Source organism: Zingiber officinale, chromosome 8A (genome assembly GCF_018446385.1).
Source record: "Zingiber officinale cultivar Zhangliang chromosome 8A, Zo_v1.1, whole genome shotgun sequence".
Taxonomy (NCBI): domain Eukaryota; kingdom Viridiplantae; phylum Streptophyta; class Magnoliopsida; order Zingiberales; family Zingiberaceae; genus Zingiber; species Zingiber officinale.
In genome coordinates, this window is record NC_056000.1 from 101764448 (window position 1) to 101781921 (window position 17474).

General features: G+C 39.8%; 1 protein-coding gene across 4 annotated transcripts; it reads left to right on the forward strand.

Moving 5' to 3' along the window:
* Positions 1-562: 562 nt before the first annotated feature.
* Positions 563-16085, forward strand: LOC122009887 (transcription factor MYBC1-like). 4 transcript variants are annotated; one of them, XM_042566200.1, is made up of 2 exons: positions 563-1753; positions 16027-16085. In XM_042566200.1, the coding sequence occupies exons 1-2, from the start codon at positions 790-792 to the stop codon at positions 16053-16055; spliced, it is 993 nt and encodes a 330-aa protein (XP_042422134.1). In that variant the 5' UTR covers positions 563-789; the 3' UTR covers positions 16056-16085. The 4 variants fall into 4 exon arrangements, with proteins under 4 accessions (XP_042422134.1, XP_042422135.1, XP_042422133.1 ...); XM_042566201.1 differs by lacking the exon at positions 16027-16085 and adding an exon at positions 3712-3731; XM_042566199.1 differs by lacking the exon at positions 16027-16085 and adding an exon at positions 2019-2837.
* The last annotated feature ends 1389 nt before the right edge of the window (positions 16086-17474 follow it).

Below are 17474 nucleotides of genomic sequence, written 5' to 3' on the forward strand. Positions count from 1 at the left end.
TTTTGAGACATTGAGTGTCCCCAATCAATTGTGCGGTGGCTTCTCAATCCTCATCAACAAGGTAAAGATTCCTCTCTCGTTTTCTATATTGTTATTAATAATAATAACAGGTAAACCAAACCACGGGCCATTTCTGCATTCCAGCCAGCTATCATCTATTATCGATTGCTGAACAAATAATTAATAAATAAAAATTTGTTTTCTTGTGAATATTATTGGAGAACTGAATATTAATAATTTTTGTCGTCGTTGATTTGATGTGAGAGATGAGAAATTGACACGTGAAGAAGACAAAGGAATGAAAATAAAAAATAAAAAATAAAAATTATTTTAATTATAGCAGCCGACAAAAAGGCACGAAACTTCGTTACCAAACGGTTTGTTGGCTCACCGTCCATCATCGATCTGACGGGCAGGAGAAAGACATCGAAGTTATGATTGAGGACGCGTGAGACGACCACGTCGGGATGGGCCCATATATCTAGTTACTTCGCCTCCCGCGTGATATGATTGGAGGTGCGTAGAGCAATATATAAAGTGACATGTTAAAACGATTAATTAGTTTTGGTAATGTTAAACGGGAAATTAAGCGAGCTGTTGGAGTCTTTAACGCAGCGCTAGAAGAGGAAATCAAAGAGGAAAGTGTGTTAGAGAGAGAAGCAGAGCATCTCCATCGGCGGAGAACAAAACAAAAGAGAAAGATCCACCTCGAAACCCTCATCGTCTCCTTTCCGCTCTCTTTTTCCCTCCTCCAATTTTGTGAATCCGGATCGAGAAGACGAGGGAGGGATGAGGGAGGAGGAGGAGGAGGAGGAGGAGGAGGGCAGCGACTGGTTCGCGCGATGGGAGGAGCAGCTGCCGTCTCCGGAGGAGCTCATGCCGCTCTCACAATCCCTCATCACGCCCGGACTCGCCTTCGCCTTCGACTTCGACATACCCATCGCGGCTGGCAACCCCAGTCCCACCGTCTCCCCCGGTTACAACCTCCACCGCGCCGGCCACGCTCTCACTTCCACCTCCCCCAACCATCTCCCGCCGCTGCCGCCTCCCCCGGAGTTTGAGTCCTCCGATCTGAACTCCGCCTCCGGTAGCGGCGGAGCCGGAGCCGGCGATGAACCGGCACGGACGCTCAAGAGGCCCCGCCTCGTCTGGACACCGCAGCTGCACAAGCGGTTCGTCGACGCTGTCGCGCATCTCGGGATCAAGAACGCCGTTCCCAAGACCATAATGCAGCTCATGAGCGTCGACGGCCTCACGCGCGAGAACGTCGCGAGCCACCTCCAGAAGTATCGACTCTATCTCAGGCGTATGCAAGGCCTCAGCTCCTCTGGCGGAGCCGGTAGCGCCGGCGGAGGCCCGATATCAGCCACCGACCAGTTGTTCGCAAGCGCCCCGGTGCCCCACCATTTCCTCAGCCGAGGAGGACCAGTCGCGGGGCTAGGGGCGCCGGAGCCATTCCTTCCCTACGTGCCGGTGTCTGCGCTGCAGCACCACCAGCAGATCGCCGCCGCAATCCAGCAGCAACACTTCCACCAGAGGCATTTGGGGCAACTCGGATCTCCCACTGGTAGCGGAGTATTTGAACACGGGTTCCTGGACCGGTCGGCGGTGTCCCCATCGGGGATACATGCAGCGTCTGGGATAGGGTTGGTGCAGCACACTGCCTCACCAGCCACCAATTTTTCTGATGATTTGGAGACTTCCGGAAGGGGAAGCAACGGCGAGAGGAAGGTGCTGACCCTGTTTCCAACAGGTGATCACTGATTGCGCTTCTCTTTTTCTACTTTGACTATCATGTTTATTGAATTCATCTTTCCTTATAGTACTAAACTTCTGTCGATCCCACTTCAGTATTCGACCATGTTTGTTTCCTAATTCATGAAGTGGTTTAGTGATTGTTCCGCATTGGAATCCAATACACAATCTCTTGCCTGAGATTTACGGGATATTAGATGAATTTAAATTATATTGAACTAAATTTATTTATCTGTCAAGATGACCTAACTTGATAATCTCAGGCTGCCAGCAGGGGCTGGTTTCTGCTGATTGCTGAGTGCAGTCCGAGCTCCAAGTTCGTACAGACTGAAGGGTCGAGTGAGCAAGCAGTAGATTGATCGACCTGGCAGTAAAGCCAAACAAGTTCGGCCAGACAGAGAGCTGACTGGGCGAGAAGCTGGTAGGGCGAGCAGACAGACCAAGCGAGAGACTGGTCGGGCTAATAGACAGGCCGAGTGAGAGGCCGGTGGGACGAACAAGCAGGTCAAGAGAGAGGTCGGTCGGGTGAATAGACAGGCCGAACGAGCTGGTGTCAGCCGAGCGAAGAGGCTTAGCGGACAAGCGGATAAGCTGACCGAGCGGACGAAGAGGCCGATCGGGCGGACGAGGAGACCGATCGGGCGAGCAGACGTAGAGGCTGATTGAGTTGACCGAGCGTTTGAGCAAGTGGTCGGCCGAGCTTTGACGCCGAGTGGGACCAGCAGAACAGAGCGAGTGGTGGACCGAGGCCTGCGATTGACGCAGTTTCCTTGAAACAAATTTGCCTCACCTCCGGCTATGTTTCAAGGTTTCCTCAAGTCGTCTGTTTTTCAGGATATAATGGTGAACCGTGATTCCCACCAAGTACTGCTGATCACGGTGAACTGAGCGGTACCTGAACTACACAAGCACTCCGCTGAACAAAAATTGCACAACAGAGGAGGAGGGAAAGTAGATGGAGAGCTTTTGCTGCTTTTCTTTTCTATGTGCGTAACGTTTTGTCTATGGTCGCAGCCTCCAGCTCAGACCAATGGGCAGTGTTAATGATCATTATTTGCTAGCTGTGTAATGCAGTGTTTCATTTGACTGCATTAATTTTTCTTTAGTGCATCCGTTATATGAGTAGCAAAAAAGTTTACGTGGCAAAATGTTGGTTATTACCGGTCCAGCATTCGGCGCTCGCAAGTCGTGCCTGCACACGAATTAACAAGGTTCAGTGCAATCCGGACCCTGGATTTGCACCCTCTGCGTACCCACGTATGAGAGAGAGTCTCTCCCCATGCATTTGTTCATATCATCAATGCATATGAATTAATATAAACCAGCCAACATACCAAGAAATTCTTAATTTGAGACTAAAGTCCTATTCACAATAGAGCGTCTTTCCTTTTCCACCTCTTCCCATTCATATTACTTGTATCCAACCATTTATATATGCTGATGATATTTGGAAAATGGGATTGAAATAGAGAACCAAGAGCTGAGAAAAATTGGAATTTGTTTTCCAAGAGAGCTCTAATATCATCAGCTAACGAACTGTGCAATTATTTTGCTTACTGTTGAGAAAAACAATTTTGATTAAGATGATCCCATTCTAGAATCACTGTCAACTGCATCTTCAATATATCACTTGTCCAACCATTTGATCTTGTCTTTTCTGTGATCGTCATTTTATACTTCCACAGATTTTAAATTAACTTGAAATATTTGGGAAGGCTTTCCGCCATTTGTACTTTTGTATCAAGTATTTATCCATAATAATGACTTCTGGTGGCAATAATATATGACTTCTGAACTTTCTATTGGTGATGATGGTGAATGGTACTTATCAAAACAAGAGAACAAATCTAAAACACCATTAAGTACATACTGCAGCATGAAACAGATTAGATCTTTTTATATATTAGTTTACAATATGGGGAAACAAAACAAAACACATCTCTTTTGTTCTTTCAGGTTGACTCAAATCTTTGGTGGAAATCTGTCATATTGTTAAGGGTGAGCATTTGTGTGCTAGTTATTATGGTAAAATCTCCTAGGTTTAGCATATAAGGACAGTTGTTTCATAGGATTGTATGTACAAACAGGTCTAAGTCGATGCAAATTTTCAGCTATACATCTTGACTCCCCAAAACACAAATGATAGAACTTCTATAACTTCAGGAATAGTCTGACTATAAGTTATGATATACCTTCTTGATTGTTCTTGATAATTCCAAGGCTTCTGACAAATGTTTGGACAATGAAGGAAGTTCCTTCTACTTTCTTTTGGGACCTTCTTACTTTCTTACTTTCTTAGTGTTGTGAACTAATTCTGAAGTGCCATGATAAGCAATTATTCTTTACGAAATGATATGTCATAATCTTTTTTTTTAGCTACAATAATAGTACAAATTCTAAGTGTTCAATGCTATGGAGAAATTTTCATGGGTTTTAATTTTTTTTTCTAAATTCTTTTTCTGGATAAAATGAAATATTTGAATTGGAATGTGAGAACACTTTAGATAGTAGTATTTCTCAATATATTAAAGTTGTTAATTAAAGTTGATGAGAAATGAATATCGACCGTGAATTAATCACACCGAGCCCTTAAACGCTTTTTTTACTGGTGATATCAATTTCTCTCTTGGAATTAAATTCGACGTTTGTTCATTATCATCCTTGTCCATGCTGAGATGGTCAATGTCGGTGTGCGCCCTCTATGATGTTATTTAAGTTGCTCGGTTAGGGTCGGTAAGGATCATAAGGCAAATAAGTTACCAGAACAGAAAACTTTTATTCTAACATTTTGGCAAATAAAGCTTTATCTGTTTTTTTTTCTCCTTTTGAAAAGTATTTTCCTCGCCTACAATGCTGTTTATGCTACATGTTAAGGTCGGAATCCTTACACATGAGGCGGACTAGAATGTCTATTATCAGTTCATTGGGTTGATGAGCATCTGAGGAGGATCTCATTATATTCGAGGCGTGGGGCCAAGGATTGAGGGGCAATGATCAAGAGGAGATCCAAAATTAGACCTGACCACAGTCGAACTGATGGTTCGCTCAGAACCATCTATTTGATGCTTCACAAAATCTTGCACTTTAATCTTAATCTTCAAAGGACTTTTACCTTAACCTTCCAGTTACAATTTACGGTATAGAATTATTTGTTACGAGTTGGTTCGCGATTCATGATGATTTTATTTTTAAAAACTATAAATATGATTTTTTTTATAAAAAATTATGTATTTATTTAAGTTATCTATTTATCCACTTAGAATATAAGAGAATTAAAAACACGTATGATATGACGGATGGTGGAGACTCCACGTTATAATCAAGTCCGAAGTCAAGTTACTTGGTCAAAGGTCAAGTTGAGTTGCAGGTCAAAAGGACCAGTTCGGTCTTATCCGACCTCTCCAAACTACTACAGCTTGGTAACCTCTCCAGATGACTCTTGACCTCTCTAATTCTGTCGCACCAAACTTTCTCAGCTCAGTTGCTCCCGACTCCTCTAGTCCAGCCCTAGCCTAGACATCTCCAGGGGTGAGGGGAGAACGTGGGAGTTGTGATATACGAAGAATGTGGAGCGATTAGGACATGGATAACAAAGTGGGGGTTTACGTGGCATCCCATGACTCGAACGTGGGAGAAGGTATAAAAGGAAGCATGCTTCAGCGATGCAAGTATACACATAACACACATTTAAATCTCCTCCGCTTCATTAGTCTTCTCTTCCGTTAGCCCTTGTAAACTTGAGGGTCGGAGTGATTATGCCGAGTTCAACCTCGGCACCCATTCTAATCTCTTGACAAGTGTTACAAAGTTTTAAAAGGTCTTCTTTGTCACTAGCTCATTTAGTCCACTCTCCACCGTGGTTGCTTTCTGGTGACTCACTCGACAATGTTCTTAGATAGGAAAAAATTAATGTCATCTATGGGAACACCTGACCTGAGACGTTAAGATGGTGAAAATCGAGAGAACTGCTAAGAATAAACATGTCACAAGCGGCAGAGCCCGTGAGGAGACAATCACCATGACAAGGGAGGATTTTCAATGACTAGTAGATCATACTATGCAAGAGATATTGTAGAGGCTCCCGCTAGTGAATCCAACCCTTGAGGGAGTGTCTGCCACCTCGATTGAGGTACCTCCCATCTAGAGCCATCAATTTGGATTAGGTCCGTCGGATTGGCTTACCCCTGCAAACAATTTAAGCTGGTTCAGTTAGAATTGTATTAACTCAAGCCCGCCACGGGCCAACTCACCATGGGCCAACCAGCGTAGGCCCGTGACCTGCACGGGTCAACCCGTAATGGGCTTGTGTTGGCCCACGAGTTGAGAAACACATGTAAGCTAAGTTTTATATCAATTTATTATCTTTCTTTCATATAAATTTGAAATAAAAATAGTATTTTTCATCAAACATGTGTACTAGTTTTATGTAAGCGAAGGTTAATAATGTAGCCCACACGGCTGAAACATAGCATAACCACGCTTGACACAACATCAGGATTTCCAGGCGACTCCATAAATCTGTTACCTGCTACCTGACGAAATAACCAGTTTACGGGGTGGTGAGTATAAAGACTCAGCGGATAATAGACAGATAGTGCATGAGTATAGTAAAGAACTAGAAATACAAAGGTATACAGTCTCGTAGAGAATATAGCAGATACTACATTGATATCATACTAAGTGTTCATACCTACAACCATATCCTAGGCTAGTAAGGTTGGGAATAGTTCAGACCTGCTACAGTACTGCTCATAACTACAAGGGTATCAAGTGAGGTATACTACCAATAAATAAACTAGTGTCGAAACACATATCTCAGGTTTATATCTCAACCTATGTGAGCATATCAACATAAGTAAACAACAGTAGCATAAGTAAGAAACAACAGCAATAGTAAACAACAACAGCATAAGTAAGCAACAGCAGCACTAGTAAACAACAACAGCATAAGTAAGCAACAGCATCAGCAGGTATAATAATAACAGCGTATGCACGGATGGTCACCCCACCCACCTCTCTGCACCACGACCCTTGTATGGTCGAGAGGCGGGATCGATGACAACTGTACTACCCAAAGGCCGCCACTACTCTCAAGTGACCGGATGGACAGGTGCTAAGTAGCTATTTAGCTACAAAGCGAAAAGGGTCCTTGTTGCTCGCAGCTCCAGCTACCACTACCCCATGAGTAGCCGAGTGCATCATGCCAGGATAAGCGGCATCTCCTCCAGCTACCACTACCCATGAGTGACCGAGTGTGCGATGCAGCCCGACGACTCACTCACCCACAAGGATGACGTGGTCGCCTACATGCATGCAATGACATGATGTGCAAGATGCAGCGTCATAACATATATATATAGAAAACAAGTATGCTACTTGAAGCCAACATGCTCAATAAGATATGTAAACATACAACATTAAAAAACAAATAAACATGGTATCTAGTTTCCATATATCCAATATCTAATATCTAGCATCTGGTATCTAATATCTGCTAAATATCATAGATAACAATGAGAGACTGTATAGATTTAGAAACGAGTAGCTCAAAGATTGAATGGAAGTATCAAACGCAAGAAAAATAAGAGTGGAGTCAAGATGAACACAGTAACTATCTGAACATTTAGCTCATGCACCAAGATCAATGTGCTAAAGAGATAAAGCAAGAAATACCCACCTTAAAAAGAAGATCGTATCAACCAATCCGACGTCGAGACGCTCGTCTCGAATCAGAGTCCTATATTAATCAATGCATATATTTTATTTAGCTAAATTCATATGAATTAAATAGCTAAATAAAATACCTAAACCTAATTAGGGAAAACCCTAATCGATCGTAGACATTAACCCAAACTATATTTAACCCACAGGTCAACTAGGGTTATCTTCATTAACCCTAATCATTCCATTAATCAATTGGTCAACTAGGGTTAATTTCCATAACCCTAAACAACCCACTATACAATTTGATTTAAGTCTAAACCTAAATAAATCCTAGTAATGACTCATGCTTCACTTAACTACCAAAACCTAAACCAACCTAAATTATTACTAGATAAACACTAAAACATCCACATTATGTGATAGAGTTTGCTAGTTACCTTATGAGTGGAAGCAAGGAAGCACTACGAGTTCTAGCACCAATAGCTGCGATGCAATCCCAGCGAAGGATACAGTCCAGCAGTAGTCGGGATTTGCTAACGTAGCGCCCTTAGGTGGCCTTAGCTATGGATCACCCACAAACAGATATGGTCATAGCTACAAATCACTCCAAACCATCACCGAAACGCACACTGATCCACTGTCATAACTAACCTCAATCAATTGCTTGCGGGAACATAGGACAGAGGAGTGAAGTGTCGATGTTGGCTGCTCACGGCAACGAAGAGAGGCAGATCTAGGGCACGGTGAGCTGGGGCTTGCAGCTTGTTGGCGTCGGAGCAAGGAAAAGGGTCGACTAGGGCATGAGATGGCAGAGAGATAACAACTGACACTAGGATCGGCCAGCGGGGGAGTGGCTAGAGCATGGTGAGGTGGAGTCCAAAGGCTATCAACAGCCGGTGCAGGCGATGATCGGTGCCGAGAAGAACAAAGAGAAAGAGGAAGGTTCGGCGGTGGTGAGATGATGAGAGGAAGTCGGGTTTCGGCGATAAAGAGGAAGAGGGAGGAGGGAATCGACGCAGAGAGGAAGAGGGTGTTGGGGGTTTAGAGAAGGCGCGGGTGAGGATTTAGGGCAAAGTTTTCAACTTAGGGATTTTTAATCAAACCCTAGATCCATTTCTCAATCAACTCCTACCTCCAGGTATTCCAAACAGGCTTTTCTCAAGCCTATAAATGCATCCCCTCTAAATACGTCATATAAGCTCCAATTAAATCCCAGAAAATTTCTAAAAAATTCTAAAAAATCCAATAAAATTATTTCTCAATTAACCTTATTATTTAATTATTATTTGAGCACCGTATTTTACATCTATTTTCTTGTAGTGAGAGTCTTTAACAAAAATATCTAAAAAATTGAAGAAACAACCAACGTAATTTTTGATGAAGAAAATAACTCACCATATTTAATCAATGAAAGTAATCATTAAAATATAAGAAAAATAGATGATGAAGAAGATAATCAATTTAGACCTAAGCCTAATGAATTAGAAGAACCAAGTGTTGACCCTTACACAAGACCATCTAGGATAAGATTTAACCATCCAGCTAACCAAATTTTGAGTGATCCAACCCTAGGAGTATGAACTAGATCATCATATAGAAACCTAAGCTAAATTGCCCTTATTTCTAAAATTGAACAAAAAACTATAGAAGTAGCTCTACCTGACCCTGACTGAATAATTGTAATGCAAGAAGAACTAGCTCAATTTAAAAGAAATAACCCACAAATAAATCTATAATTGACACTAAGTGGATATTCAGAAATAAACTAGATGATAAAGGTGAAATAGTAAGAAATAAGGCTAGACTAGTAACAAAGGGGTTCAGCCAAGTAGAAGGGTTAGATTATGATGAAACCTATGCACTCGTAGCCAGACTTGAATCCATAAGGATGCTGTTAGCCTATGCAGCACAAAAAGGATTCAAGTTATACCAAATGTATGTAAAATCCGCATTCCTAAATGGATTCATTAAAGAAAAAGTTTATGTAAATCAACTCCCAAGATTAAAGGCTTAGACTATCCAAACCATGTATTTAGGTTAAAGAAAGCCTTATATGGACTAAAATAAGCACCTAGGGCTTGGTATGAACGTCTATCAACGTACCTAATATCTAAAGGATTTAATCAAGGCCAAATACACCAAACCCTATTTGCTAAAACCTTAGAAAAAGATATTTTTGTAGATTCCATAATTTTTAGCTCAACTAATACTAAATTTTTAAAAGAATTTACTAAAGTAATAGAAAATGAATTTGAAATGAGCCTAGTAGGAGAACTTAATTTTTTCTTAGGCTTACAAATAAAACAAACAAAAGAAGGAACCTATATTTTTCAAACCAAATATGCGAAGGAGTTAATTAAACAATTTAGAATGGAAAATTCTAAAAATATAAATACCTCAATGACAATTGATACTAAAATTGACTCTGACTTAGAAGGAAAACTAGTGGACTTAAAATACTATAGGAGTGCAATAGGAAGTCTACTATACCTAACTGTAAGTCGACCTGATATTTTATTTACAGTAGGTATGTGTGCTAGATACTAATCTTGTGCAAAAGAATCATATTTAACCAATGTGAAAAGAATACTTAGGTTCATTAAAGGGACCCTAAATGTAGGGCTTTAGTACCCTAGGACTAGCACATTCAACTTAGTTGGGTACTCTAACTCAGACTATGCTGGATATAAATTAGATAGAAAAAGTATAAGTGGAAATGCCAATTTCTAGGACAGTGCCTAGTAAACTGGTCCAGTAGAAAGCAACACTGTGTTTCTTTATCTACTACTGAAGCAGAATACATTACCATGGGAAAATATGCATCTCAATTGCTATGGATGATGCATACCTTAAAAGATTATCAACTAGAATATAAAAATATAAAAATTTCAATTGATAACATAAGCTCTATCAACTTAACTAAAAATCCAATCCACCACTCAAGGACTAAACACATAGAAGTAAAACATCACTTTGTAAGGGATCATGTAGCTAAGGGTGACGTTGTACTTGACTATGTTAAGTCTAAGTCAAACCTAGCTGATATTTTCACAAAACCCTTACCTAAATTTGAGTTTAGTGTACTTAGAAGACAATTAGGTATGTGCTTAGTAGAATAGATTTTAAAATTATTCCTTTATATTATTGCTCTTTCAAAAGTTATGTTTTTTTTAGCCTGGTTTTAAAATTCTAGGAAAAATATTTTCAAAAATTCTAATTTTATTAGCATTTTCAAAAAATTAGACTTACCCTAGGTATCTACCCTCTAGAAAGCATGTACCCTTAGGTTTCAGCCAGAGCATCTCACAAGCATACTAGGAATACCTTGCTTGTGTATAACAAATACTTAGAATGATGTGAGATGCATAGGGTACTGCCTGGACTTCATAATGCTTATATCTGTGCATCAACATAAGTCTGGGAAATAAATACCAAGATAAAGTGATCAAGTTAAGTTATCCATTTTAGTAAAACTAACTGGAACACTTACTTAACCTGACTAATCAAGTGAAAGCTATTACCTCATGGTAAACAGCTAGTAGTTAAAGGTTAGACATTTGTTTAAGAAAAATTAGATGTTTGTTTTTTTACTTTACCCTCTCATGCTTCACTCTAGGACCCAAAACTCAAACCACCTTTTTACATTAATTAAGGGGCAGTTAAAGGAAGTTGAAGTTTTTTTAGTTAGAGTATTCTTTTTCAAAAATTCAAAGTAAAATTTCTCACTATGTTTGTTTTAAGAAAAAAACTTTTAAACGCTTTTTATCTATGCTTTTATCCAAAAACCGTTTAAAAGTTAAGTACTTAACTATGCTTTTTATCTAAAATCCGATTAAAAGCTAAATACTTAACTATGATTTTTATCCAAAAACCGTTTAACTATGCTCTTTATCTAAAATTTTAAGTTTTATAAAAATCTTTTTAAAGCTAAGTTTTTTTTTGAAATTTTTAAATCCTTAACTAAAGACTTATCAAATTTTCTCCATTTTCTTCTAAAATGCTAAAGTGTTTTTCAAAACATAATCTATTTGAAATTTTTGTTAACTCTCTCAAAATAGTTTTTGATATATGTCAAAGGGGGAGAAAAGCTAGAAATATTCTAAAGTTATGAAGAAAAGAAAAGTTAAGTGATTAAGGGGGAGTAAATTAATTTGTAAATGAAAATCAAATCAATTACTTCTTTATAAATGAATCTTTTAACTTGTTCTAAATGCTACATTTAGATATTATTGCATTTCTTTTCCTTATTGCCATATGTTTTACTTAACTTTGAATTATGTTACCATAATAAAAAAAGGAGGAGATTGTTCGTGCAGAAGCACCAGACGATCGAACCTGTGTTTTGATAATGACAAAGGGTTCAAAGTTAAGTTCTCTTGTGATCTAACAAGTGTTGAATCAAGTGTGCAGGAAAGTCCTAAATGTACTTAGGCAAAAGTCTTAGTGGATTCTAGGCAGGTGAAAAATCCTAGGGGGAGGTAACCCTAGGTGGAAAGTCTTGGCGTGTCATTTACTTTGGGATAAACCCTAGAATCAAGGACTCTAGGTGAAAATCCTGGTAGTCGTGAACCAGGTGAAAGACTGGACGGGTCGAGAATCGGACATCCAGCGGGAAAGTCCTGAAGTCTCGAGAGCTGAGCAAAAGTCCAATCGGTCTGGAGGACTGGTCTGGCAAAAGGTAATTTCTCATGAGTGGAGTAGGTGAGGACATGTTCCCTGTTGAGGGAACAGTAGGTGTCGGTTCAACCTAAGATTTCCGAGAAGTCTAAAAGTCAGAATCAGATAGTCCGAAGGTTGTCAATCACTTACATTATTCATATTTTATTATTCTAACTTTGTTTTATTGGGTATACTTTGTTTGTGGACTAATATGTCTTGCAAGAAGGGAGTTGCATAAGGAAAAGTTTGTTGGGATGTATACTATAAGCCTAGCTTTTGTATGAACATCTATTTTGAAATATTTTGAAATGAGAATCACTTTGGTCAAATGTTTGCATTTTATATTTATATATATGCAGTTGTCCATTTAATTTATATTATAGATAACATGGTGTGTGGTACCACACAAAAGATCATGTTATCGGTTCCTTATAAATTATAAATAGTACCCCACAACCAAGATGGATTGGGATAAACCATTGGAACAGTTGTAGTATAATTTGGTATTAGTCTGTCTTGATTATAAAATTACACTAGTACACTATGTGTGTATTGAGCAGGACCGTTTGAGGTTGTTCGATTTGTACTGACTACATAAAAGAATAGGACCTCTGTTATTATGGATGTGCACCCTCTTAATCCCTATATAATAACAAGCACGTATACTTAGTATTTATTTCTTTAACTTATTAATGGGTGAGATTTATTCGTTAAATCAATAGGCCCGATGAGTTGGAAAATAGTACTATCTATATGGTATGTTGTTAATTATAGAAGGAATATGTGTCCTAATTATTTAGGTTGATGATGTCCCCTTGAGGAGTTCATAAGGATTATCATGTAAACTCTGCAGGTGGACTTAGTCCGGCATGATAATAAAGTTGAGTGGTATTACTCTTGGAATCATATGTTAATTAATTGAATTGTTAGTAACTCATTTAATTAACAGACATACGATATCTTAAACACAGGGAGATTAACACACTCATGATAAGAAGGAGCCCATATTGTAATATGGGATTGGTGCGGTAGTTCAATAATAACCCTTTAGTGGTATGAGTTATTATTGATGGACTTGAGTTAGTTGTTTGGGCCGAACACAGGAAGCCCAAGTCCATTAGGAGGCCTAAACCAATTCCTCCTCTAGGTCCCTGTTGTAGCCTCTATATAAAGCCTTGCATCCACCCATCTAAGGGGTAGTTGGTGTTGTTTTGTTTTCGACGCCACCACATCTTTTCCTTGTTTGGGCTGACCACATCTCTTCCACCCAGGGTCGGCACCACCTCTTCCACCAAGGGTCGGCGCCTCCTCCTCCATACAAGGGCCAACACCTCTTCTCCTTGCTAGGGGTCGACGGCTCTTGCTCTCCTTGGTGGCCGGTGGTTTGGAAGAAACGAAGGGAAGGGTGGTTGTTGTCTTGGTAGATCATCGCTCACATGACATCCAAGAAGAGGAGAGGAATACAACAAAAGATCAAGAGGTCTTTAGCTACGAAGAAAGGTACAACTAGTTCTTTGATTCCACTGCGTAATTAGTTTAGTTTTCTTTGTATCGATTTTGAATACCAACACAAGAGGCCAGTGATCTTGTACTTTGATCAAGGTGTGCTTTGATCCATCAAGAACTTGCTTGATTGATAAAACACATGTTTGATTGAACATGCGGGTTGCTAGAAAAAGTTTTGTACTTGTACAATTTTTGTACAGGAAAATTTAAACAGAACTGAATTCTAGTGCCTTCAAGTGGTATCAAAGCATGTTTTCTGGTTCTGTGTGATTGGTTTTCGGCTAAATTATGCACTGCTCATATATAAGTTTAGGCCGGATAATAGTAGGACATGTAAGAAAGATTAACTCTGTGGTTACAGACATCCTAAGTCTAACTATTATGGCTTTTTGTGTGTTGTGTATGATTTGAACCCTCGGGCATGTTGAGGTTGTTTTGTGTACATGATTGTAATAATTAAATGCAGGCAGTCATTGTATTTTTAATTTTTTTACATTCCGTTCGATCTAGATTATATGTAAATTCCTTTGTAAAAAAAGGTAGATCCGCTACCTTAGCGGCCCCCCTAGTGCCGGCCTCACGGATATGGAGGGAGGTTCATGCAGGTACACAGGCCATAGGCGCATGGCGGGGTAAACCCCAGGTCACCAGTTCCTGAGAATCGACCCCTGGCCATTACGCCAGATATACCATGCGCCCACCGTCTGCGCTACGCCCTGGGGGCATATGTAAATTCCTTTGTAGAATATAGGATCGATAGATGTAAATTTTTATTTTTTGTTGCGGCTTGTATCATTGCTATGCGTGGTGCTATTTTGAGGACCGAAGGCGTGGCGAAGAAGGAAGCGAGATAGACGCGACAGCTTGATCCATTGGCGGCATATTGGAGGACAGCGTTGGATGAGACCATAATAGTTAGAAATTTTATTTTCATATTTATTGCCTTTATATGGTGTTTTATGTGCTGTGATGCTATGTGTTGTGATGTGTGTGCATGTTAAAATTTCTCGATTTAAATAACTAAGTAGGAGAGGGATTATTTAAATAAATCTCACAATCTCCATTACTGGTTTGTAAGTGATGCATTCAAACTTACGCGCTGGCTCTAAGTGCATTCCTCCATATCAGATGAGTTTGTTTGCGGATCACTAGATCAAACTTCCTCTATAGATGATTATAGGAAATTATTTAGGTATGTGTGATCTTCTCCATCTGAACGACACAATCCTAATTAATGGACTAAGTATCAAGTAATGGTATATACTTAGGCACATTTAATAGTATCCTCCCCATCGGAGTCACTGCTATTATTTGTGTGGACGAAGATGAACCAACTATTAATTTTATTTGTCATAAAATTAGGTTGATAAGATAATAAAATTAATGGGTAAAACCCCCTCTTACGAATGTTTGAATTAGTATACGTCCACACTATCATGTTATACGAAATTCATGGTGTTTTGAGGTGTTGGTGAATTTAAATTATATTGTTTGAGGAATCAATATTATTTTAAATTCGAAAGTTTTGACTAAACATTTTATTTTGTGATTCTCAAGATTTCAAAATGGCTTTCAATCCTCTTGCTGTTATTTTAAAAGAAAATAAACTTACTGATCCAAATTATATTGATTAGAAATGGAACTTGGGCATTGTCTTAACTGCTGAAGAATACAAGTTTATACTTTTTGAGGTCTGTCCTAACGTGCCTGATAAGGATTCTAGTGAAGAGGAGATAGAGAGATATAGGAAATGAGTTAAGGCAGATGAGATGGCGTGGTGTTACATTTTGGCTTCTATGTCAAATGTGCTGCAACATCAGCATCAGGCCCTACCCACTGCCTATGACATGATGCTCAATCTCAAGGAACTCTTCAGACACCAGAATCGGATTGCCAGATAGGAGGCCATGAGAACTTAATGACGACCACCATGACTGAGGGGACACCCGTGAGGGATCATATGCTCAAGATGATGACTCATTTGATACCCAGGTCGATATCATTCTCCAAACGCTGCCCAAAAATTTTGAGCAGTTCCACCTGAATTACAACATGAACAAAAGGGTTTATTCATTGGTGAAACTTCTGACAGAACTCCAAGCGGTAGAAGGGCTATTTCGTCAAAGTTTTCAAGTTCACATTGCTGAAAACATTTCTGGCTCTAAGTCGAAAGGCGGAAAGAAGAAGAAGAAACAAGTTTGTTCGGCAAAGAAAGTGATTCAACCTCAAGGGACTGGGCCGCGGGAAGGTGTGAAGAAGCTGAAGGGCAAGTGCTTCACATGCAAGCAGTCTGGATATTGGAAGGTGGACTGTCCTCACAAAAAGGAGAACAATAAAGGTATATCTTATTCATTTGTTGTTGAAACATGTTTAGCGGTGTTATCTACCGGTACCTGGTGTGTAGATACAGGAGCCACTGATCATATTTGCAATTCATTGCAGGGGTTCCAGGAAACCAAACGACTACATGAAGGGGAGATCACCGTCTACATGGACAATGCTACGAGAGTGGCGGTTGTTGCACTGGGAGATATTTATTTATCTTTTGATAGTAATAAAACTTTGATTTTGAAAAATTATCTTTACGCACCATGTTTTAGAAAGAACTTGATTTCAGTTTTTAAATTATTTATGGATGGATATTCTGTTTCTTTTGATGACAAAGTGGTTGTCAAGAAAAATAGGGTGGTTATATGTTCTGGTGCGTTGGTCGACAATTTGTATACTCTTAATCCAATAACTCCCACGATGCAACAAATAGAAATTAATAATACATCTTCTAATTCTAATAAGAGAAAGCAACCTTCAGAAATGAACCAAACATATCTTTGGCATCTAAGGTTGGGTCATATTAACTTAAGTAGGATTCAAAGGTTAATAGCTGATGGACCTTTGGGTTCATTGGTAGTGGAAAACTTTCCGACATGTGAGTCTTGCTTGAAAGGAAAAATCACTACAAGAAAATTGGACTTTTACAACACTTAAAAGACAATGCTTTTTTTAAAAAGCGTTGTCGTTTTTTTTTAACAACGCTTTTAGTGAAAAGCGTTGTCTATTTCTTTATTTTCTTACTAATAGACAACGCTTTTTTAAAAACCGTTGTCTATTAGTGATTTTTGTGGGTCAACAACAATGCTTCTTGAAAAGCGTTGTCTATTATCATTTTTTTAGTGTTGTCTATTGTCAAGTTCTCGTCTAAATTAAATCTAGAATGATACAAATCGTTGGATCAAGTAAGGAGTAGAAAAACCCCTAGGTTTCACTCGCACCCACACCTATCTTCCAAAAACCTCCCGAACCCCTCTCACAACTTCTCATCTCTCGCCTTCTCCATCCAACTCCTCCTCTCATGCCCTCTCCGTCCAACTTCTCTCCGGCAAACCCCTCTCCGACGAACCCCTCTCTGTGAACCTCCCCTCTGAACTCCTCTCCGTCAAGACCGTGGGAAAAATTTCCTCACCTTATTCCTTCACTTCTTCGTCAAATAGCAAATGTCCTAATCACCCCATTTTCTTTCTTAAACCCAGACACTTTAAAACCGCGACGGGCGACGACAGCAGCAGAGAGATGATTCCCATCCTCTCCTCTCTCTTCCGATTGCATTCTCTGGTTTAATTTGTCTCTCGCCCCCACGGGCGGGATCAACCGGTTATGACATGGTATTCTTGCAACATGGGTCGAGAGGTCGAAGGTCTGCGGCAGCAATTGCGATAACATCAATATCTGTCCGTGCTAAACACCTTCGACCGCCATGTCATCGCCGGGCCCGTATTCACCGTGATTTACTCCCTCTCATACTCGTGGGGCAGGGGTGAGGGGGCCGCTGGGCGGCGGGACCCGCCTTTTGCAACATGGTTTAATTTGTCTCTCTCATTCCACAAATCGATTAC

Bases quoted from the DNA above. Each gene is read 5' to 3' on its own strand.
- LOC122009887 (XM_042566198.1), top strand. From the start codon at position 790: ATGAGGGAGGAGGAGGAGGAGGAGGAGGAGGAGGGCAGCGACTGGTTC. The intron at 1,754-2,059 runs GTGATCACTGAT...TGCTGAGTGCAG, and splicing joins GCTGACCCTGTTTCCAACAG to TCCGAGCTCCAAGTTCGTAC.